Here is a 24,513-nt window from a genome sequence, read left to right on the forward strand (position 1 = left end):
ATGTTTCTGTGCTTTAGATTGCAGCATAAGAATTCTTGAAAATGTCAGGGTACTTAGAATGAACGGTTCATAACTATGAATTTTCTAGCTAGCAAGAACTTCAATTTGTTACCCCAACTGATTCGTTTTTCTGGGGAAATTTTTTGCTTTTTTTAGAGTTTTAAATACCCTCCGCAGGCTCCTGCAGGGAAGCCATGCTGCCGGGAAGACATACCGCGCTGCTCCGCTGAGTCAGCTCCCGGGTTCCCGCCTCGGGAGCTTCCTCTCCTCCTGCCTCGCCATGGAGAAGGGTACCGGGTCCCTGCAAAGCGCCGGCTCCCGCCCCCACCCCTCCTCTGCCTCCCAAGCCGAGCTTCAAAGGAGACACGGCAAAGGGCACCTCACGGCTGGGACCGTGCAGCAGTACAGAGAGAAGCAGGCAGCGCTGACGTACGACGATTGCAGCCCCGGGAGCGGAAGGGCGCCCGGCCCCCGCCTCCCCGGAGGAGGTGCTGCTGCCGCTGCGGTCCGCTGGATATCTGCGGCGGCGGCGGGATGAGACGGGACGGGGTCAGAATGGGACGGACTCTGGTGGAGCTCTTTTACGATGTGGTGTCCCCCTACTCCTGGCTGGGGTTTGAGGTGAGGAGGAGGAGGGGACACGGGGGGGGCCGCTCCCGGGGCGCCCCGCCGTTCCCCCGCGGCCCGGGCCGCTGCTGCCGCCCCCTGCGGCTGCTGGCGTGGGCCGGCCGGGCCCGGACGGTCGCTCCTGCCGCTGCCTCCCCTTCGGGAGCGGCTGAAGGGCATCTCGTCCGGCCGACTCGCGGTGCATTCCCACCGTGCTGCAGGCAGCGCCCTCACCACCTCAGTTCTGGTCTTATTTTTACGTCGCTTGCGAGGAGTATTTCGATTTCTTCCTCACGTGCTGAAAACCAGGGACATTAAGGAAGCGTGTCTCAGCCAAATGGCAGAATGGCCTGTGCTTATCTGGGAGGGAACATACTGCTTTAGGCATATTTTTGATGTTTAGCACGTGCAACTGTCTACTCATGAGCTTGATTTTTTCCTTATTTACCCCTGCTTAGACTTGTATAGTCGTAATATGAACACGGTCTTTTCAGTTTTCCTGAGATCAGAGTTCTCTGGCAGCACCCAGAAAAAGATTTTAGTACTATCACTAATACAATAGAAAAGGATTCATCTGCAGTGTCTATTTCACACCTTAGCTTGCTTCCTGGCTGCACGCGGCTCGACAGACATCTCCTCTGACTGTTAAGCTGCCACTGCTTTTTTATGTTGCAGGTACTCTGCCGATACCAGCACATCTGGAATATTGAGCTGCGCTTTCGTCCAGCTTTCCTTGGTGGCATAATGCAAGCAACTGGTAGGCATATACAGGGAGATTAGCTCTGTAGGGAAATGCCTTCTTCACTAGTAGGACACTAGTGGACAAGCTCTTACTGACTGCAGATCCCAAAGAGTCAGCTTTAAACTAAGTTTTGGCACCAACAACAAATTAACTGTAGGATTGTGGAGCTCAGTAGTGACTGAGAAATCAGCCACAAGGAATTTCATACTATCGCAGCTACACAGCCCCTGATGCTTATACTGGTTGTGGCACGTACGGTATCTGCCAAAGTTTGTCAGTTCTAAAATAGGATAATAATAATTTGATACGGAATGTTTTCCTAAAAGTTTTTTGTTGAGTTCAAACCTGAATTCATTTATGAAACATCTGCAGTTTGTAATATGCATGAAGGATCAAAGTATGCCATAAAATAGTACTTGTGGCCTTATTAGAACAAATTAATCACTAAGACTTAGAAATCATGAACTTAACAACTCTGCATTTGTTTATCCATGCATTAGTGGTTGTTTAGCTTAGAAGTCATTTCTCTGAATCAATAGAAATCCCTGCTAGGACATTTGTACCTTGGTTTAAAACTCGTTCTGCTAACTTAAAAGGGTCGATCTGTGCAAAACCAAAATAAATCATGTTTAAGTCCTAGCATTATCTTTGGAAAAGCTGTGTATGTTTCAGTAAGCTAAAAGGAAGTTATACTCTTCCTTAGGCACATGTATGGATGAGGTCTAATTTGTCCAGTTTTGTTTAGTTTTATTATAATACACTTGAAAATCTCAACTTTTTCTGAAAGGCAACAAGCCCCCAGCAATGTTGCCAAAGCGTGCAGAATACCTGCTGAAGGATATAAAAAGGATGGCAAAGTACTACCAAGTGCCCGTACAAATTTCAGAAGATGATTTCCAACGTGTCCTTGGAAAAAGTAAGTGACTTAGCTTAGCTGGTATCTTTCAACTCCAGCACTTCTGGTTCAAGTCCTCCTAACAGTAAAGGTGAAGATGAATTCGCTGTCCACAGCCTTTTCCTCTATCTGTGAGCAAGATGAAATCTGTGCATTTTTAACCATAAAAGGAACTTCTGGAGAAATACGCTTGCGAATGATAATAGCATGGAAGATACTGTGAATCTACATAAGCTTTACTGTTTGGGCACTGCTAGAGAGGATCACACTGTTCTTGGGTAGCACTTGTGCAGACCATACCTGTGCTTGATCCTGTGCCTTGCTTCAGTATGTTTCTCTGTCTTCCCCGCTAATCCCAGGCAGCCTTGGGGCCATGCGTTTCATTACAGCCATTGATATGACAGAACCACGATACTTGGAACCCTTATCTAGGGAGTTCTGGATACGTTTTTGGTCACAGGTGAGTATTTTATGAAGCCAACTTCTTGATCCTTTCTCTGTCACTCTTCCTGTCCCACTTCATTCAAATGTGGAATGTGAGCAAAAGAAAGGAAGTGTCATAGCAGGAAACTTAAGGTCATAACGGTTCAGGAGACATTACAATAAAAGAACTAGCTTATAATTGGCTTAATTTGCCTTCTTTTAGATATGTATGGTGAGTCCTATGGGCTGAGTGGATCAGTAGTTCATACAGAAAGCACTTAATACATTCCTGGATTAGGTGACTTAAAACTTTTTCTGAGGAAATTTCTCCAGCAACTAGTATTGTTCTTATTTCTATTTTCTTAGAAAACTTGCTTTCAAGTCTAGAGATGAGGTTTTGTTCTTAAGTACTGAATTACTTATTTTATTCTTTTACCAGCATGAAGATATCAGTCAACCTGAGAATATGTTGGCTGTAAGTGTCTCCTTTTCGTTGGTGCTTCTGCATTTCTGAAAGATTCTTGTTGGTGGTTTGGATTAGTAATAGACATCTTAGCCAAATGATCACTTGGAGTTTTTGAAAAATTTCAGCTAGAAAAAAGTGGATTTAATTTCCCTAGCAGCTGTGTTTGGAATGGTTTGGGTTGGTTTTTGGGTTTTGGGTTTTTTTTGGTCATGCTTTGAATGACACTCAGAACCAGAATCTCCTTTTTTGTTAATTCATGTGGCGAGATACCAAGCATGGACAATGAATTATCTGTTAATACTGTTTTATTAACAGTAGTGAACAGTGTCTCCAGAATGCATTGAGATTTTGCTGCTATATGAAGTCTTCAGGTGAAATGCAGCGCTTTGCAGAAGTTGACTTTCCTTGGGGTGATGGAGCCAGGCTTTACTATTAAGTTCAGTGCTGTATTGCCCTTTTACATGCTTAGAAATTGTAGTTGTTTCATGTAATTTTTTTTTGCTGTTTAGATTTTTTTTTATTACAGTAAAAGCTGTAATGGCATGTAAGTGAGTATACCATGACACCCTCTTTAAGGACTCTCATTTCTACATTATTTTATTTTTTAAGTTCTTGGAATATGAAGAGAGGAATTGCCCATGGCTAGTCTCTCCTATTCAACATCCCTACTTGAAACCTGAAACTTGCAGTCTTGCTGTTTCCCCAGAGTCTAGTCCTTGCACTTCAACTTCATCTTAGTGTACCTTTTTTACCAGAATTTCAGCAAAAGTTTGCATTTTGCCTTTTCAAGAGGCAAGATTTGAAGGATATAATTAAACTGTGGCATGTTAACCCTGGAAGGCAGCGAAGCGCCACCACCTGCTCACTTCCCCCCACCTCCCAGTGGGACAGGGGAAGAGGGAAGGAAGAATAAAGGCAAGAAAACTTGTGGGTTGAGATAAAATTGCTTAATAAGCAAAGGAGAAGTGGAAGAAGAGAGAAGGAAAACAAAACAAGTGATGCAAAGGCAATCCCTCACCACCTCCCATGGGTAGTGGCTGGTGCCCAGCCAGTTCCCAAGCAAAAGGTGGCTAACCTCCCTAAACGCCATCCTCACTTCTTATTGCTCAGTATGATGTTATATGGCATGGAATATCTCTTTGGTTAGTTCAGGTCATCTGCCTTGTAAAACATTAGCATGTTATCAGCGTTGTTTTGGTCACAAATCCAAAACACAGAAACATATGAGCTGCTATGAAAAAAATTAAGTCCATCCCAGCCAGACCCAGTACATAAATATATACAGAAAATCCTTGCACAGTCTCTGAATCCATCATTATGTAAATAGAGATAAAGCAAGGATATGCAGAACTTCAGAGAAGCAAACTTCGTAATCAAAAAGATCTCTGTGTCATTTAGTCACTGTTTGGCAGTCTGTGAATATCCACCTATGTTCAGCAAGGCAGAGAGGTAGGCATCTCCTTATTTGCTTGTGTCTGTCTTCATTCACCCCTACAGCAAGTACTAGACCTTCCTCTCTTGTGGAAATACACCATCCAAAGATGGCTGAGGGGTCCCAACCCTTTCATCTGAATCTATAGGTGAATTTATTTTACACATCAATTAGAAAAATTGAATGTTGTTTACTTGATACAGTTCCTTAGAGTATTTTTACTTCCTTTTATAGTCTGCAGTAACTTCACATAAATTACTGTAGAAGCAATATACAGTCTTTGAATCCTTCCCAGTCCAGTTAAATATCCTTTCTGCCCAAGAATGGTGAGAACCAGATACTATGTCTCCATGTAAATACTGCAGTCTAAACACCATGGCTACCAAGCATACACAGCATTTTGTTGTATTTCAGTGCTACACTTGTGTATCTCCCATTCAAGCAGAGTTAAAAAGAGCTCATCTCCCTGATGTGGAAGTAGGAGACGGCACAAGAAAATAGGGATGTGAAATGAAAAAGTGATTGAGAGAAAGAAAGTATCATTAATACCTGCATGTGCAGGATTACTGGTCTGTGTGCAATACTTTAAGCATTTTCTAATATTTTTTTTTTTAAAGAAAAAAAAAAAGCACATGTCATTCAGGTAGATGGCAGGAAGTTAACATTTTTTTGTTAAAATAGGTACTTGTAACATCAATGTTACCCAATAAGCATTGGACCTTTACCTTTGGCCACTTTCTGTCATTCCTGTGTGGCAGAGGTACAGAGGAGGCTGAGAAGGTACAGTAATACACTAGCAACTGTCTAACCTCTGTGAGTTACAGTCTCTTTCATGCAGTATCAGTTACAGTTCCTTTATGGCCACATGTGTCATACAAATTGTTTTTGTCTTGGCAGGCATGTACAGTAAGATTTTAAGAACAGCATTTTTTTTCCAGTAAGTTATCTGATAAGTCATTGGATCAGAGGCTAAAATTTTTTCTCCCCCCCACCCCCATTTAGGAACTGGAAAAAAAAAGGTGCAGATTTGGGGCTCAAAAGTTTTAAAATTTCTCTTCTACTTTGTATCTGAGAGTTGATAAATGATGAATGGGTTGGGAATACAGCAAGACAGTTGTGCAAGAAGTGTTTCAAGGGTATTTTGGAATTTTTTTTTGGTAATAGATCTTGGGTGGTAACACTGAAGATTAAATTATAGACCATAGTAGGAATTAGAATATTTAGTATTAGAGTACTCTTAATCATATCCTCTCTTCCCAGGTTGCAGGACAGGCTGGGCTATCATCAGAGGTCGCCCAGAAGCTACTTGAAATGATTTCATCCCCTGCAGTGAAGAACCGACTGAAAGAGACAACAGAGGAAGCAATAAAATATGGGGTGAGATGCTTCCAATGCCATTTGGCATCACAGCTATGTATTCCTTCAATATTAAGAATACTGGGATGCAAGGAACAATGAATGTGATGATTAGAAAGCACTATCTAGACCATCTCTCTTAGGTGGTCTTTGCTTTTTAAACATGTGAAAGCTAACTCACTGTTGTTGGTAGTTTATCGCATTGTCATCTGGGAAATAAGGTTGACCCATTCAGCTCATTCCAGCTGGACGGCAAGGATGGGGAGCTACAGGACCAGTACTAAGAGATACCATTTAATGGTACTTGACGTAAAACTCTGGATTTATCAGGTTGCTTTTTTTGCTCCTTCGAAAGGGGCACACAGGCTCTGGAGAGTCCCCTACTTTTTGATGGCTCCATTAGACTCATCTTTAAGAATAAAGAAGGTGAAAACAAAGGGAGGAAAAAAAGTCAAAGTTTTTGCTTTTTATTCCTGAAGATTGAACGTGTGTCTGCAAAAATTTCTCTCATTATAACATTCTCTGTTTCATCTCCATGGTGTCAATAGGCATTTGGGATGCCTGCTGTTGTGGCACATTTTAATGGGGAACCTCATCTCTTTTTTGGCTCTGATCGTTTAGAGCTGCTAGGCAGCATTATAGGTGAGTGTACCTAATAACATGACTTTTGATTTCATGCTTTTACCCTCTTTTAATTAAATACGTAATACAGCTAAATAAAACACTCTTAACACCTTTCAAATATTAAACAATGTTGAGTATACATTCCAGTCAGCAGTTTCATCCCATGAGAAGTGTCTCAGTACACTCACATTGACCAGAGATGCAGTCCTTGTCCAAACAAGCAGTAACTTGAGTTCTCCATCCTCTCTTGGTATGTTTCAAGGCTTTGTGATCCACTGCCATTCTCAAATTACTACTGAAACTCCGTAGGTTTCAAGATGTTCATATTTAACCTTTTGGTACTGGGCATTAGATCTTGACTAAGATTAAGATTATGGCTGATACTGTGTTTTTGGGGGTTTTTTTGGTAGTTTTAACATTTTCATTTTATATCTGTCCCTTCCTAATAAAAAGCACATTATTGCAGCTCCCCAATCCATAACTTGTAATTATGTAACCACACAACTTTTGAACAGAAATTCATTTATTGACCATCCTTCTTTTCAGTTTACTATTAATAGAATATAAAGTTTAAATTTTTAAAGAGAATTGGAATAGGTTGTGATAACTAGTAAAACTCAGTCACCTGCTGTTACATCAGTTAGACTATTGATCTCAAGCCTTGGCAGCACTTGTTTAATAGGAGAGCCATCACAAGAAAGAGTTATGCAGATAATTAACTCTGCTGCATTTGTTGAAAAATTTCAGCAGAAAATCTTAATTAATGTAAATTAAATTAGTTATAAGCTTAAACAGGAGGGAATATTTCAGAGGCTTATTTTCTTTACTGCATGGGTTTCTGATTCTTCTTGATGAAAATGAGAATGAGGAAGATTCACTTCCCAGCGCCCACTATGATAGTCACTAATCCTAATTGGAATGTTGTGGTCTGGTTTCTAGTTTCAGCTCGAAGGACTTAAAAAGATTTTTGTTCCTCTGACTCCCCAGCCTTCCACCCTTTTTCTCTTCCCTACCCTCAGCCCCTCAAAAAGGAGTCCTAAAAATAATTGACTTCACCCTCATGCGGAGTGCTGCAGATGCAGAATCTCTCATCTCTGATAGAGGAAAGTAATTCGTCTGTACAGCTTCAGTTGTGACTAGACAGTGAAGGATTTATGGACCTGGCTGAAGCCTGCCAAACAAGATGATAGAAATCTGTATTCCGTCATCATTAGTTATCTCCTCTGCAAAAGAGGAGTAGGAACAGTCATCCTACTGCAGAAATGTGAGTGGACAATCACTTCTATGTATTACATTTTAATTTTCTCTTTTGTGCTGGTTTGTCTTGCAGGTGAAAAATGGCTGGGACCAGTTCCATCAGTTCCAAACCCCAAGATGTGAAAAGTCCTGGGGAAATATATAAGAGTAAAAATGTATGATACCTGGTCAATTTTCAGTGATTATCTGAATGTATCCAGTTTTATGGAGAGATGGCTTTCTCATCCTTAACAGCTAACTTTACAGCTCAGTCTCTAATTACAAAGTTCAAGGTTTGCCAGTATTACCAGTCTGGTGAGGTCTTTACCAATACAAATATGCTTCTCTTTTTTTCCCCAACAGATTAATGATTAACATTAAAGATTAAATGTTAAATATTTAACTTCTTACAGATTAAACATTCTTTTTTCCTGATTAGTTCTCTTACTCTAAAAGCATGAGGGTTAAATTGTTGTTATGGGACTGTGAGTTCTGGATTTCTCATATCTTCCTGCTTGTCCTTCAGAAACACACACAAATACAGCCTAAGAGAAGCTTTTTATTTTAAGTCCAAGATACTACATAGACACTAGAAGCACAGGACAAGGTATTCACACTTCCTTTTACTCTGCACCATGGCAATTGGAGGGGACATGAGAGACAAGAGTGGAAGAGAGAGGGACAATTCAAGCCCAAAGAAAAATCTGGGGAACCAATCAGGTATTTCAAAAGGAACTGTCCCTCTCCTGGACAGTATTTTATACGTCTTGCTCTGCAGTGACTGACATTTGAGGAGACCACCACACACATGCTGCATTCTCAGGCACTAACCTTGCAGGGGGTTTTAATTAATGCCAGTTTTACAGTAATGTCTTTGGAGGACAGTGGTTAATACCATGTAAGTTGAGTTGGTAACTGAACCAGACTGTTTAGCTTCCTTAAGGATGGCCTAATTGCTGCCTACCCAAAGGTGATTTGGTTATGGCTATGAGGGGCTTCCCATCATATAGTCTGCAGAGGGAAAGATAGGCAAACATTAAAATTAAAACCAAAACACTTCATTTTTCACTCTCATCTCTGATTACAGTAGTTAGAAATTACACACTGAAATAGTTTGATATTGGCTGAATTGGAATAACACACTTGAATTAATTTGATTTGTATGAAGTTTGACTTTTCAATGATTCTTGGCTGTGTCTGATGCATCACTGAAGGAAGCAGAAGAACTAGCAGCAGCTGGAGTTCCACTTTTTGTCTCTGAACTTTAAGGTAAAGCATATTCATGCCTGTTCACTTGAACAGCAAATCCTGGAACAAAGCATCAGAAAAAAATCTCTATCCTTCATGTTCTTACAGCTCTAAGTGTTGTGGGAGTATCATTCGTTCCCCTATCCACAATTTTTCCTTCTTATACCTCTTTCAGTTCTTCAGGAAATATCCTATAATTTGAGAACTCCTTCCTCCTTTCCACCAGCACACCCATTAGTCTTTGAGCAAATCCAGCCTGGAATGTAAGGAAATCTTTGTGAGATGTAAGAGGCTACATTCATTTAGGAGTTAGAATGACAGGGAAGTTAACCATGTATGTAATGCCATAGGTTTCTTTTTGTCCCTTGTTAAAGAGACATGTTAAAGAATTTTTTTGCCATTTTCCGCTTGAAATTTGCTAGTCTCCAGTTTGTGCTATCAAACTGATTTAGGTTGTGATAAAAATGGAATGACTGAAACATCATTTTAAGCCAGATCACCCCAGTGACCTGGAGCCACTGCCATAGGTGGTGCTGTCTCAAAAATGGGTAAAATGCAGTTTACTCTGGTGGGAAGGTGGGGAGAATGCAAGAAACATCTTGAAATCTTATGGTGAAAGCCAGCCTCTCATGATACTTTGTCCTTTGAACCAGCCTGACAAAAAAAAGCCAGCCTTTGTGACAGAGCATTGTTGGTTTGACAGATGGACCAAATGAGATGGATCTTATAGGCTGCTATGTATTTCCCACAGTTATCTAAAAGGCCCTTAGACTTACTTGAAATCAGTGGAAATGAAACGCTCAAAGCCTTAGGTACTAAAACAGTACTTAAACACTACTGAGATCAACAAAATCAAAACTCAGGGATTTTCTTACGTTGCTTATTGCCTGTGATTGATAACCACTAGTAAGTGGCTACAGCCTTTGCATTTATATCAGTGAGTATGCATATTGTTGCAATTCTGACTGTAAACCTACTTGAGCAAAAGCTGCCTGGGAGCAGAATTTTGAGGAAGTTCTGCCTCGTTTTTTAGACAACCTTACTCCTGCATTAGAGAGACCTGATCGTGAGCACAGGCTCTTGGCAGATGCTGGTGACTTTCCCAGCAAACACTGGCTGGCAGCTGTGCTGTCATTCTCAGTACTTATCTTCGGTGCAGCATGCATTTAAGTGGTCTCAGCGCTTTACCTGGCTTCCCTTTCTGATCTGCTGTCTGTAACGGTCAGTCCGCTGCCACAGCAATGGCCACCACTGCACGGAGCTGAACTGTTTACCTGACTGCTCTGAATGCCACCAGGTGGCAGGGCAGCTGAAAGCTGAGCATTACTTGGAAAAGCATTGAGGATCTAAACTGTTGTGTCTTTTTACCAGGCAAAGGGGTAGATGCTAAGCAGTAATAAGAACTGCCAGCTCTTTAGGAACAACTGGAAGAATTTTCTTCCATAAAGATAATACCTCTTCTACTTGGCTATATACCAAACTAATTCCTGAGAGCCTCACATCCACATCGCTTTCCGGGTAGCATGCTGTTTAGCTGTCAAGCCAGAGAAGATAATGGGCAAGGAAAGGGACTTCAAGCCGAAAGAGGGACGCTCAGTGACGCAAGCAAAATTGGTCTGTGAACTCTAGGGAACAAACTTGGAGTTGTGTTCCCCTTTGCTCTATTAAGACCTCACCAGGAGATCCAGTCCCACTTCCCATGTCTGGAAAAGCTGTGAAACTGGCATGGAGAAGTAGGTCCCACCAATGCTAGGCTGAAAGCAAACAAGCAAGCACAGAGATAGGCACAAAGTCACAAAATGAGCAAAAGATAGTGGTTCAGTAAAATAATGAAACCAGAGGATAAGTGCAGAGAAAGCTGGGTGACATCTGAGCAAAGGAAACCGAACAATGAAAGAAAAAGAAGAGAATAAAACTAAGCATAGATTAGGGCAGAGAGAGGTGTCTCAATGGGAAATGCTGCTCCCTGAGAGGGAGCAGGCAACCAAGAAAGGCAGAGCTTAGGTAGATCAGCAGTCCAGAGTCAGCTAGCCATTGAAGATCGTTGGGGGAAGAAGGTATAGGATTAACTGTATTTACTGTGGAGCCGTACAGTACTTGCTGCAGTCTTTCTATGAGAACAGGGATGGCGCAGGGGTCTGCCTCCACCCTGAACCACAGGCCTACGGTGCTTCTCCATGTCCGTTACTTGTGCTCCTCACCCAGTGTGCACCGAGAGAGTCCTCCAGCGGTGACCTCACACGCAGCACAGAATGGAGGCCTGCAGAACAAGGCAGTTCTTTAACCTTCCCCTGCAAACACCTTCTTGTCCTTTCAACCCTCAGCAAGCAAGCCTCCTATTAAGTCTCTCTTTCCTCCCATCCTTATCTTTATGCAAGTGAGAAGGAAACATTTTATTAAAGCACTTACTGGATTATGGTGCTGAGCATCTGCTTTGCTGCCTTTTCCTTTTCCAGTGGAGCCAGCAACACTGCTGGAAGGAAGCAACCTGCTTCCTAGAAGGGAACCAAGCATAGAACAATAAAGAAATAATCAAGAGGCTATCCCAGGAAGTGCACACATAGTGGTTTTACCACAACTTTTCACAGATCTGTGGCTTATCCACAGGTAGCAGTGAAAGGAAACGTGTCTACGCCCAACTTGACCTATTTCTCATACCAGCTTGAAACACGAGGAAAGTAACTACTTGGCTCTCGTGTCATTAAAAAAAAGTCATTGACCACTGGTTCCAGATTGTGTTTCAATGCCACATCTGTTCTGGCTATAGCTTCTTGCCTAAAGAAGCTGTATCTATAGCTATCTAACGAGTAATAAAGGCATTCTCCAACTTTCCCAAATGCTTCCATCAGTCCCTTTTTCAATTTCTGTATCAGTTTACTGTTATACACAAAACCTAGTTTAAAATAATACAGCAGATTCCAGCAGGTGGCAGTGTCATGCAGTCAAGCAAAGAAATACCATTACTAAATACATCTGTGCAATCTGAATGCCTTAGCCTTAAGAATATACTTTGGGAAGAAGAGTCTAAACTTACGCTCTCACAGTGTTTCTCTTCCTTCTCTTCCCTCTGCCCCCTAAGATTCCCATACCTGACCTCAGGGTTTAAGGAATTTTCCTATCATCACATATCAACACCATAGCAAAAACAGGGATGAAATACTTTGCGAAATTCACAAACTTAAAACATTCTTTTGTTTTCTGTAATCATCTGCTTATATTCACCATACACATTTCACAAGAAATGAGTATGATGTCTTCAATGTAACAGCCCTCTTTCTTACACCATTCTAATTTATTCTTAGGTGACCCTCTAACCAATGCACTAAGGATGGTTTAAAATTATTAAATATCATCATTTCATAAATAGTATAGTTTCTGGGAGTTTATGCATAGCTGTATTGCAACAGTAAATCTGTATTATAACTCTTTGAATCAGAGGAAAATGGACAGAGTTTTAATTAAAGAGTTGGTGTCAGTGTGGAATGTGCTAAGGGGGAAGAAGGAGCAGACGAATTACTTTGATGGCATAACTACCCATCATTCAATCAGGAAAGTTAAGAAAGCTGTAAAACTCAGCTAATGAGGGGTTCCTGTAATAAGATGGTAAGTCAAGATCCTCACAGGAACATTTTTTTCTTTTTGAACTATACATGATCATACCAGTATTTTCTAGGGAACAGATGAGATGCAATAGTGTTCCAGCAGTTTTTCAAAGGTAGACTATCCCCTTTCCCAGTTTCATGATGTAATTTCAAACTCTGAGGTTTAAAAACAAAACTGGCAAATCACTGCCATTTGTTGCTAAACTGTGGCTTTAAACAATGTGAATTTGCAGTACCAGGGTTCTTCTCTATTTTGTATATATCCCAGCTACAGTACTTTTAATTATTATGTCTGTTTGTAGGTAGTAACTAATAGACCAAGTCACTGAACAAAAACACATCTGAAAGAACTATGCATATGAACTAACCTAGAAGTGTCTTAACAAAAGTATTAACGAGGGTTAAAGCTGAATTTATATGCTGGCCTTGAGGCTAGGGGGGAAGTCACCTGCCTCATGTGATATGCATTAGCATATGAGACGTTGATGCTTTTTCAATTTCTGTATCAGCTTGTTACACACAAGCTCAGAAAAATAGCAGTTTTGGCAATGACAGTTCTCTATGTCTATCTAGCTCTGGCAGCATAATTACCACAGACTGCTACCAATTTTTCTTTTTTTCTTTTCTGTAACTTTTATCTCACAATCTGAATGGCAAATTGGGGAACCCAAGAGTGTATACAAACGTTAGGAATTCTAGATTACAGTGGGCATCCAAAATGTCTTAGGTTTCTTCATAAAAAATCAGTTCTGTCTGATTTTACACAGTACATGAACTATGGCTGAATAGTTATTGTATAGCTCACTAAAGGGGAAAACTAAAATACTCAGATGCCTCTCTGTGCCCCAAGGTGTTTTCTTTATTTTCAGTTTACTACACTTGATTATGGATAATTACACTTCTTCCCTGTTGCACAGATCAACCAAATTACAGAATCACAGAACAGCAGGAGTTGGAAGGGACCTCTGGAGATCATCTAGTCCAACTCCCTTGCTAGAGCAGGATCACCTAAAGCAGGTTCCACATGATTGTGTCCAGGTGGGTTTTGAAGATCTCCAGAGAAGGAGACTCCACAACCTCTCTGGGCAGCCTGTTCCAGTACTCTGCCACCCTCAAAGTGAAGAAGTTTTTCCTCATATTCACATGGAACTTCCTGTGTTCCAGTTTGTGCCCATTGCCCCTTGTCCTGTCACTGGGCACCACTGAAAAGAGTCTGGCCCCATCATCTCGACACCCACCCTTTAGGTATTTATAAGTGTTGATGAGATCTCCTCTCAGTCTCCCTCTTCTCCAGGCTAAATAGACCCAGCTCTCTCAGCCTTTCCTCATACGAGAGATGCTCCAGTCCCCTAATCATCTTTGTAGCTCTTTGCTGGACTCTCTTCAGTAGTTCCATGTCTTTCTTGAACTGGGGAGCCCAGAACTGGACACAGTGCTCCAGATGTGGCCTCACCAGGGCAGAGTAGAGGGGGAGGATAACTTCCTTCGACCTGCTGGCCACACTCTTCTTAATGCACCCCAGGATCCCATTGGCCTTCTTGGCCACAAGGGCACATTGCTGGCTCATGGCTCAGTCCTTGTTGTCCACCAGGACTCCCAGGTCCTTCTCTGCAGAGCTGCTTCCCAGCAGGTCAGCCTCTAACCTGCACTGGTGCCTGGGGTTGTTCCTCCCTAGGGGCAGAACCCTACACTTGCCTTAGTTGAACTTCATTAGGTTCCTCTTCACCCAACTCTCCAGCCTGTCCAGGTCTCACTGAATGGCAGTGCAGCCTTCTGGTGTGTAAGCCACTCCTCCCAGTTTATATCATCAGCAAACTTGCTGAGGGTACACTCTGTCCCCTCGTCCAGGGGGGACATTGATGAATATGTTGAATAAGACTGGACTATTAACATGTATTGCCACACTCCATCTTTTGGTAATTACTCTTCTGTTAGAACTGGCTATAGTACATAGATAGAAACATTTTTAGTATTTGCAAAAATCAATATATCATTCCTGGGTTTTTCCTAAATTTTTAGCACAAGTTGCTCTTAATCTTATCTTTTTCTATTTCAAGGACAAGATTTCACTTTGTGCTTAGAAAATGCAGGCTCATCTCTGCTACCTCATGTACCTCACACACACACACATAACCTTTTATTTCCTTTGTCTCTCCTCCTTCATCTATTATCATAAACACATTCTAAATGGTGTGGATGGTGACATCATCAATCTTTTTACTGCAGTCAGCAATGGCACTCAAGACTGCATCTCTACAGTCTCCTGATTAGGTGAGTTGATTTCAATAGTCAGAAAAGTATCCACTATGTTTACCCCTTTACTCTCCTGGCATAAGTCAGAAGTCTACAGACAAACCTGCATGTTTGTTGGTGTATCTATATATATACTTTTAAAAAAAGATCTCTGCTCTGAAGATTTAAGAGTAGATATGGTACAGCAAAAAATAACCTCTCTTGCAGGGTGCAGCTGTCTTACAATGCCAGGGTACTGAGAATCCACAGTGAAAATTTTGCAGTGTCAGTATTGGATCACTGCCATTCACAATGGAGTATATAAAACCTAAAAATTAGGTTTAAAACTTCATTATCATGTAAACTTCACGTTATTCTCAGTGATGTATATACCTGTGGGACAATAAGGAGTCAGCAGATAGGGAAACTGAGAAGAGCAGCAGAGGCCACTGGAAAGCATCCGTACTTCCAATATCCATAAAAAAAGGGAACAGCTAGGCCAAATAACCTAGCACTCTGGAGAGTGGAGCGTGTATTTCTGGAAATACCAGAGAGTATATTGGGTCAGCAGCTTTTCCCCAAGGTGGCAAGCTGGGAGCCCAGAGAGAGCTCAGCTACAGCTCTAGGATCCAATGGGATTTTATGGTAAGAAAAAGAATGCAGGAAGGAAAATGTTGCACAAGCGCATAGAGGGGTAAAAGGTGAGAGAACCTAAACCAATATAATAAAAGTTTATAGTGGATCACTTCCACTGGACTTTACGTGATGCAGGTAGGTGGGAGTGACAAGTGGATTTATGGAAAGATCACATTTGGATTAAACAATGGGTTGTGGTAGGGGAGGTGTAACAGCTGTTAAACAGCACTGTGCTCTCAGACGAATGGAGGGCAAGGGGAACTGCAGTTACTTACAAGGTCAAAAGGAGGTAAAATCCTCAATGACAACTGGCCAAGCAGGCCAAACAGCATCCTGGCTTGTATCAGAAACAGTGTGGCCAGCAGGACCAGGGAAGTGATCGTCCCCCTGTACTCGGCACTGGTGAGGCTGCACCTCGAGTCCTGTGTTCATTTCTGGGCCCCTCACTACCAGAAAGACATTGAGGTGCTGGAGCATGTCCAGAGAAGGGCAACAAAGCTGGTGAAGGGTCTAGTCCTATGAGGGAACTGGGGTTGTTTAGCCTGGAGAAAAGGGGGCTGAAGGGAGACCTTATCGCTTTCTACAACTAACTGAAAGGAGGCTGTAGCCAGGTGGGTGTTGGTCTCTTCTCCCAAGTAACAAGTGATAGGACAAGAGGAAATGGCCTCAAGTGACACCAGGGGAGGTTTAGATTGGATGTTAGGAAAAATTTCTTCACTGAAAGGGTTATCAATCATTGAAACAGGCTGCCCAGGGAAGTGGGAGGTATTTAAAACACATGTAGACATGGCACTTACGGACATGGTTTAGTGGTGGACTTGGTAGCGTTAGGTTAGTGGTTGGATTTGATGATCTTAAAGGTCTTTTCCAACCTAAATGATTCTATGATTCTATAATAGACAATTTCTGACACTCAAGCAAAACAAACTAGTTTGCATTTACACGAATCTTCTGCTCTCATCACAAGTAAATACAAGGTGTTCACTTTTGACAGGGAACCATCTTTCACACCTGCTTGGTCTCAGTGCAGTGCCACAAAGGCAAAGGGAATGAATAAAGCTCAAACATTTGTGAGGGGAGCTATGGCCTGCTCAGGATAAACCCAAGACCTGTGGAAATGGTAGCCTGGACAACACCATGGTGTCAAAATCCTTGCACCACCAGGCATAAAGCAGCCATTGCCTTTGTGGTGTCATTTCCAGATCCCTTCAAAAAAAGACAATGACATGGTGTTGGGCCTCTTGGTCTTACTGTATTTATTTATCACGCCTGCTCTGAGCTGATGATACTGAACTCTCTTCCTAGCCTTCAACACAAGGATCTACAGAAGCTCATTCCCAGCTTCTTCCCTTTAATAGCAACTCATTAGCTGTCTTCTACTGTGAAGTTTCCTGACATGCTGCTTTTTCATATCACCACATTTAACACCTATATATCTCTCCCTCAGGAGAGGCAGGCTCTGTATATAGGACCCAACTTACTAATTAGAGCATACGGCATGGCTCTCTTCTGCCTCTGCACAATCAATAACTCCACTTGTTTTTCCTGGTCTTCCAGAGTTTCAATACCAGCCCCTTGGGTTCTCTTCTGCCTCTAAGTATACAAGCACTCATGCTGTGAGTTGTTCTGCAGAAGTGGAGAAATCTTAAAGAACCTCTCACAGAACAGAGGTCTTTGCAGAACATCTCACAGTATCACATCTCCATTGCTGTTGCTAAGATACAGGCAATTTTAAGCGGGGATCTGATGGCCACTGTTGATATCTCACACAGGGCTGCTGCAGAGATTGAGAGACCTACCTCTGTCTTTCAAGTAAATTGTCTCCACTTTCTGACCCTTGTCATCTTTTTCAACAGTCCCTTTTCACAGAATTCCTATAAAGATGTCACTGTTCCTTCCAACCAACCCTCTTCCTTGCCATCCACATAATCCCAAGTATCTCTTACAATCTCAACCTCCTCCTACTCATCTTTTCACAACAAATGTTGTTTCCCTTTCCACAGTTCCTAATGACTTCCTAATCTGAAAATTTTTGGTTTTTCGATCCCCCAAAATCTTACAGTCCCTTCAGCCTCATTCTCAGAAACAGAATGAAACTGATTTAAGTTTTCCATACTTTTAGCTTTAGGCTGATGCTCAACAAGAAATGCTTCAGTCCAAAATGGTTCATTTAAAGTGAAACACAACTGCAAACAGGGTCTGAGATTAAGGCAGTTAATATAATTGCAACACAGATACTGCAATACTTCTGCCTGCTGTGGGACTATAGAGAACTTATAATGATTATAATCATCTGTGCACTGTGAATGGATCCAAGCTGACTTTAATCAACTACTACACTAAGAGCCCAGCCTTGGCAGTCAAAAAGCTCAGTACCTCATTACCCACCTTCTCAGGAGCATACTGCTTTGTTCAGGAAGCACTGTTTCTGTAATTCCCATATCCAAACTATCTAGTTTATAAAGGGCTATGGGCACTGCATTCAGAAAAGCACCCATTGAGATACATGCTCTCCATAGAAACACATAAACGCATTCATTCTTTGCAATCTACTGTAACTCCTTCTGCAATGTGTACTGCACTATTTATTCATGCTACTGAAACACCCTTCCCCTTCCCGTTCTCTCCCCATTACAGTTTGCATGCTAGCTTCTCTCCCCATTTCTCTATCGTCTAAGATAGATAGATAGATAGATAGATGATTTCTCTGAGCCTATCACGTATGCTTCTCAAATCTTAAGTATAGCATACACAAGATTTTGCCAAACAAATATGGCTCAACATCACATATTTCTGGAAGCATAAGCAGAAATTTTTTTCTGGGTTTGTTTCTTTCTTTTTTACCTGGTGAGCTGGAAGTACTGGGTGTGCAGTCACTGTCATCCAGCCACATACTCTGAACCATTGAATCCTGTTTTGGAGGGCCCTTAAGAGAGCACGTCACCTCCTGGAGAGGGCAAAGAAGACGTGTTTTAATAATGCACTTGGTAAAAGCAGGGAGGGTAACCTGTTTGTTAGAGATCATACACCCACCCTGTCATTCTCCTCTTCCTCAGATGTTTCATTTTCCCTCAAACCACTACAACAACTGCTTCCACTGGATGAAGAACGTGAGAATGGCTGCATCACACAGTATCCTGAAGTCTGACTCCTGAGCATTCTGTGAAATGCAAGCATTCAACATCATCATGCTTATTGTTACACATAGGCTTGCACTTTTTGTGACATAGCTTTATTATGTAGCAGTCAGAAATGGTAAGTAGAAATTACTCATCCACAGCTAGTTTTTCCACCTAGGAACAGAATTCAAGTGAACTGGCTTGCATTCCTTAGTTTCTAGTTGCTACTTCATTTAGTAGAAACACCACTTGTTTCCGTTCTGGGTAACTTTATGAAAGGACAAGAATAACTGAATTTTTAAGTCACAGACTTAAGCATCTTAAACCAGAGTGAGTCAAACCACCTGCATTTAAGGACTGTTTATGTCTAGACATTCATTAAAATCAACAGATGCCTTCATTTTGGAGGTCAGAGATTTTAGGAGTCCAAATACAACATGATAAGGCGTTAAACAGAGTATAAAGAGAAGGCACTACCCAGACTAGGCCACACATTCCCACAGCGACTCTCAGCCTATCATGTTCAGTCTTACATGAAATTCCAGACAGTACAAGGGGACTAAAAAAGCACATTTTTCATGTCACAGAGCTTATAAACTGTTACTGCTGTGTTTCTGGACGGTTTTAACATGAGGAGACAGGAAAGCATATAGACAATAACCAGTATTATAGAATGGTTAACTAAGAAAGTTTAAGGAAGCAGTGGGGAGGTAGAAAGAAATTATGAAGATCTGCATTATTTTAGGATGTCTCAGTGCCAAACTATTCGGATCAAGTGCCAAGCTCTTGCACAGACAGGTCAGAACTCTCCTCCTGCTTACAGACACAAATGTACATAGGTCAGGATGCCCATCCTGGTGATTTTGCATGTGCCCAGTTGCCAGTACACTGGCTCCTGTAGGTCCATCCCACTAGACCTTTTGCTCCCACAGAGCCATTACAAAGGGAACATTCAAAGCAAACTGTATTGGATCACTTGACCACCACTCTCTCAAATGTCACGGACACTGAGGTGCAAGTTTCATATCTGTCAAGAAAGACCCTTAAGGTCAGCTTCTCTCAACTCAGAACTTGGGATCCACTGCTTGCAGTCATCTAGGAGAAAGAGCAGTCCATGAGGCTGATATGCTTACATGGTGAAAGGTGCACTGTGCATGTAAACCTAACATTTATGGTGAAATACTGCCTGCACAAGAGATCAGCCAATAAGACAGATGAAATGCTTAAAAATGTTAATGAACTGAAAAAAGCTAAGAGAGGCAAGAAAGATAAGACACCTTTAACATACTAAATATATTTATTCCTTCAGAAACACTGCAAAATGTGGCCAGTCTTGACCTACAAGCAGTAATGAAATCTAAAGTCCCAGGCATATTACATGCCAGCATGCAACAGGGAGAACAGTAAAGATAGGGCCATTATAGGCCAAAGATATTTCCTCAGGAGATTAGGAAATATATTTTGGAGGAAACGAAGGCCAACATGCTTCTCCCTTGGCAGAGCAAATCAATAACATGAATTTAAGTGAGCTGGGACCTAGATTTCCACAAAGTATCTCCTTATGAGCATCCTTCTTCAGCAGGTTTCTCCATCCTCATTCTCTGCACTGCACTTCCTGACCTATGTCATCCAAAGGCACTAGAGACAGAGGTGGAAACATGTTGTTCTGCTCTTGCCTTCTGTGGGCCAAGCTGTTCTCTTCTTGCTCATCTGAGGGGAGGGGAAGAGAAGGGGAGCACTCAAGGTGGTCTCCTTCTCCCATCATTAGTAGAGGCTGGTTCAGTGGCTGCTGATTGGGCAATGGGAAGGGCACAGAGCCAAAATGCTCCAATACGAGCTATCTGTCCATCTCCCTTTCTCAGGATTCCTGCTCCAGGAACTGCCAGTGGAGCATTACTTGGTGCCACTTGGTCTCTCCACAGTCCTTGAGGTCCTTTAAGTTCATGCTTCTCTTAGCCAGGACTGTCATTTCACCCCAAAAGTCTTGCCAGTATCTTCAGTGAGGTAACCAATGACTGAGTAGCATCCGGTCCACTCCTGATTGGCTTGATGTCCCCACTCAGATGTGTCTGAGGAGGGAAAACACACACACAAAAAACCCATGTACTTTTCCTAGGATTTGGACATACAGAGTACAGTGCTTGATTTTTCAGATGCAACCCATCCTGAGGAGTTTTGCTACCTGGTTACTTAGGCTGGGTTCGTTCTTTTGAGTCTGTCCCTTGGGAAGAAGGATTATTTGGAAGGCTATCTGGACAGTAGAGCAGAAAAACTAAGGACAATTGTCCCTGCATGTGGGAGAGAAGACAACGTTAGCCCAAGTCAACAATGCGGTTTCATGGATTGCAGGCTGATCACTGCAGAAGGGTGTGTTGGAAATCAGCATGTGAGGAAAGAAAGTGCTGGTTTGTCTCTACTGTAAAAGAATTAATCTATTACTTATGTGTTCCCTTTGCATTTATTTCCAGGTTAGTTTTAGTAGAACATAGATTAAGAGTTTGATCATTCAAGTCTGGAATCTGAAATGATTATTTAAGATCAGCAGCAACATGCTGGACATTTTTGTGATACAGAAATTTCCTGTGACTCTACTGCCTGGAGAGAACCAGGAGTGGATTGATGACGTATTACGAGGGATAACATTTTTACTATAGGCTGCATAAATTACTCTAGAACCAGCTGGAACTCTTTTTGCATTAGAAATATGCCTATATCATGATCCTGATTTGTGGTTCCACAATTAATGAAATTAATGAATAAATAGAATATTTCAGTGGAACTTTCCCTGAGACAGACTGTTAGAATTACATTCCTACCCTGTTCCTGCAATACTGTGCTAATACTGTGCTAATACTGTCTGGGTGAAAATGGTGTGCTTTACATGGTGAAATTACATGTCCTTGATTTCTTGTCCCAGACATGATGCAGAAGATATGATCACATGTGGGCTGGTCCCTAACTCTGAAATCACAACTCTAACTCTGGCTAATCGCCAATTGTGCAAAATACCATGCTACATCCCACCTCTTAAACAAACTGTCCTGGAATGGGCTAAACCACCACAACTGCGAAAAGACTTTTTCTGGTGATCGTACAAGTGGTTTTGAGTCCATGACTGGAAAAAGATGCACAGAGACAATCCTGGGGACAGAAGCAGACAGACTGCAAAATCATACAAGTCATGCCTCATGTGCACAAACAATATTCATGCAAGTATTGTTAGTCAAATGCCATGCTATGTTTGCTCTCTGAAAGCATGTGCTATCAATTTGAAACAGCCATTGCAGCTGGCTCACCTCCTCAGCTGATGAATGGAGAATGGGGGTTGGGAAGTAGGGGAAGCCCACAATCAGATGCAGAAATCAGGAACAAAAGTCAAGAAAGCTTCATCTTTTTTCTTCCAGGACATGCACACATTCTACAGTAGGGTAACCAGGACTAGCCGAGCTATGAGATGTTTTCTTACTAGGCAGAAATCTTGCTGATTATGCAAGGTTACTTCAGCTACCCAATCAGAGCAAGGGTTCCTCACATGTGCCTAGCCAGAAACTTCTAGTTGACTAACAAGGTCCTAGGCAGGATGAGGATGGAGAGGTGGAATGATGTGGTAATGTTGGAAGAAGGGGGTTGCTGACCAATCAGCAGTTCCACGTCCTGCATTCTCTCTTGTCCTTGGCTGCCAGAGCTAGCATCTCAAATGGTCTGTAGCTCCTAGCTGTGCTCCCATCCTCTTCCCCACCAAAATTTTTGACACCCACCCAACCCAAAAAACTAGTACCACAAAAGCATACTTACCAGAACTCCACACCTTGGCTGTTACAAAATTCTGGGCGGTCCTACAGCAATACAATTGAGCAGCTGAACTACTGCAGATATTCACCAGCCTGCAATTCTTAGGGACCTTTAAGTCTAGTTGGAAGGAAGGCCCTTCCTTGTCAGACCTGGCACCTGGAGCAACTACAGCCATAGAGGTCTGGCTCTAGGGCACCTCCTGAAATTTTCTTAGAGCAGCCCCAGTCCTGAGAAAGGGGCATGCCCTACTGCAAAGTACTCAGTGTCCTTTTTGCCACAGGTCTCATCCAAGTTCTCATGAAAAAATTCAGGTGTGGCAAGCTGTTCCAGAAAGTCAGCCACAGTCTTGGGTTTAGAGACAGGCTGCTCTGAAATCTTGGAAATGTAAATGTGTGGTTTCCATGAAGTCCTGAAGTATCCTAGATAGGATCACATCCCAGCATAATACAGCTTAGTAACAGTAAAGCTGCACTACCAGGAAAGTGCATTTTTCCAGGTTTTGACCACCAGAAACTGGAGAACTATTTTTCAGATGACTGCATGAAGTGTTTTGCAGAAGATTAGGTGTGGTATGGCGTGCTTTAGCAATGAAACATAGGTGCAACACATGAGACCCTGCAGTAACACCTACTGTAACACTTTGGGAGGGCTGAGGACAGTTCACACTGGTTGGGAGCAGCAGCATGAATCCTGCTTAAAGGGGCAGAACTTGAGTACAACCCAACATACCCTTGTCCAAGCTTCTCCATGAAGCTCCAAAATCACTCCAGAGCAAACTATAGAGGAAACATATACATGAGTAAGCATGGATAATTGGACAGCTAGGGCTTTGTGTATCCTCTTGGATGCAAGCTAACATTACAGTAAAGATAGAGCCAAGATCACCTTTAAGTGGTCCAATCTTTCTTCACTGGCTGTTTAAGAAAGCTGAGTTCCTTACTTACATGCTCTGAATTACTGTGCCATGGCCAGACATCTAATTTTTAAGATGCTGCAATGCCTGATGTGGAAAATCTCAGTAAAGCCTCCAACAGAGCAAGACATGCACCACACTTAAGCCAATACCAGACACAGTGAGCATCTTTCAAATACTAAAATTATTTTCAACTCACTTGCTCTTCCTGCTGGGGAACTCTGGGGAGCTGGGACTGGATGATCCATCAGACTTCAGGTCAAAGAAAGTTCCTGGATTGTCCAGCACCTTCTGTATCCTCTCTGCAGCATCTCTGCTGGGACAAAAAAAACCAGCTATACCCCAATGCCCGAGTTAACCACTGTCTATTCTAATACTTCCTTACAAGCCACAGTACAAAGCTGGATCTCTCATATACACATGAAAGGGAAGCAAATGCAGTTATGTTGAAAAGGACAGACTCCTTAAATGTGGCCTGTTGAAGGCAATATATTAGAAATGGCCAACTTTAAGCTCCTTTTGCATTGATCTAAAAGCCTAAATTAATTTCAGTACTCCTCTTTAATTCTTTAACTTTTTATTCTGCCCTCCCCACTTCACTGGTCTTAAGAAGCTGGATGATTGATTAAAGAGTTTATACATTTATTACATAAAAAGGATTCAGCAAATTTCCCTGTTTCAGGATGGTTACAATAGTTTTATTGCTACTATTACTTGTCAAGATACTTATGAAGAAAGCTGTCTGTGTGAATAACTAAAGTGGGGTATATTTAATGAAGGATTGGAAAAACTCAGGGTTTTGTTGGGGTTTTTTTGTGCCTTCAGTGATGGAGTTTACAAAGTTCCTCCTCTGCTCTCTTGGTTAGTTGATCCTACCTGTACCCCTCACATCACAGTTCCTCGTACTCTCACTAGTCCTAATACAACTGTTTTTGAGACTGGAAATTCTCCTGACAAAAAACAATCTTGAAACTAACACAACCCTGAAACTTCTATGACACATGAACAAGCAGGATGGACTGGGTCAGCTCTGTCATCAAAGCCTGCGTAGCATGAAACTATACAGCTTCAGGCTGAAGTCACACGACACGTTAAACGCTCTGTTGCCAGAGAAAGAGCCTGGTCCAGCCTCCTCCACTTTTGCTGAGCATATTTTCCATCAGTCCTGGTACCCATCAGTCTTCTCCATGA

At 42.1% G+C, this 24,513-nt stretch overlaps 2 protein-coding genes across 9 annotated transcripts in view; one reads left to right on the forward strand and one right to left on the reverse strand.

The window, feature by feature from the left end:
• The first annotated feature begins 452 nt into the window (after positions 1–452).
• Positions 453–8,183, forward strand: GSTK1 (glutathione S-transferase kappa 1). The gene is made up of 8 exons (XM_075762978.1): positions 453–621; positions 1,282–1,363; positions 2,136–2,264; positions 2,603–2,703; positions 3,106–3,141; positions 5,825–5,941; positions 6,469–6,562; positions 7,875–8,183. The coding sequence occupies exons 1-8, from the start codon at positions 535–537 to the stop codon at positions 7,922–7,924; spliced, it is 696 nt and encodes a 231-aa protein (XP_075619093.1). The 5' UTR covers positions 453–534; the 3' UTR covers positions 7,925–8,183.
• A 143-nt stretch (positions 8,184–8,326) lies between these two features.
• Positions 8,327–24,513, reverse strand: part of LOC104638357 (rap1 GTPase-activating protein 1) — a 53,122-nt gene continuing 36,935 nt past the window's right edge. For 2 of the 8 annotated variants that reach the window (XM_075762965.1, XM_075762931.1), the window contains 6 exons: positions 23,522–23,635; positions 18,532–18,658; positions 18,343–18,445; positions 11,438–11,523; positions 11,217–11,288; positions 8,327–8,791 (listed from right to left, as the gene is read on the reverse strand). In XM_075762965.1, coding sequence (XP_075619080.1) covers positions 11,265–11,288; positions 11,438–11,523; positions 18,343–18,445; positions 18,532–18,658; positions 23,522–23,635 — 454 coding nt within the window. In that variant the 3' untranslated portion in view covers positions 8,327–8,791; positions 11,217–11,264. Of the gene's footprint in view, positions 8,792–11,089; positions 11,289–11,437; positions 11,524–18,342; positions 18,446–18,531; positions 18,659–19,895; positions 20,687–20,799; positions 20,906–21,913; positions 23,636–24,513 lie in introns of those variants that run through there. The other 6 variants (XM_075762945.1, XM_075762927.1, XR_012837181.1 and 3 more) reach the window with 5 other exon arrangements.

Source organism: Balearica regulorum, chromosome 1 (assembly GCF_011004875.1).
Source record: "Balearica regulorum gibbericeps isolate bBalReg1 chromosome 1, bBalReg1.pri, whole genome shotgun sequence".
NCBI classification, from domain to species: Eukaryota; Metazoa; Chordata; class Aves; order Gruiformes; family Gruidae; genus Balearica; species Balearica regulorum.

Excerpts from the sequence above, each read along its gene's own strand:
- GSTK1 (XM_075762978.1), top strand. The coding sequence starts at position 535 with ATGAGACGGGACGGGGTCAGAATGGGACGGACTCTGGTGGAGCTCTTT. Across the intron at positions 2,265-2,602 it reads CCAACGTGTCCTTGGAAAAA|GCAGCCTTGGGGCCATGCGT; the intron begins GTAAGTGACTTA and ends CGCTAATCCCAG. Across the intron at positions 2,704-3,105 it reads GGATACGTTTTTGGTCACAG|CATGAAGATATCAGTCAACC; the intron begins GTGAGTATTTTA and ends TTCTTTTACCAG.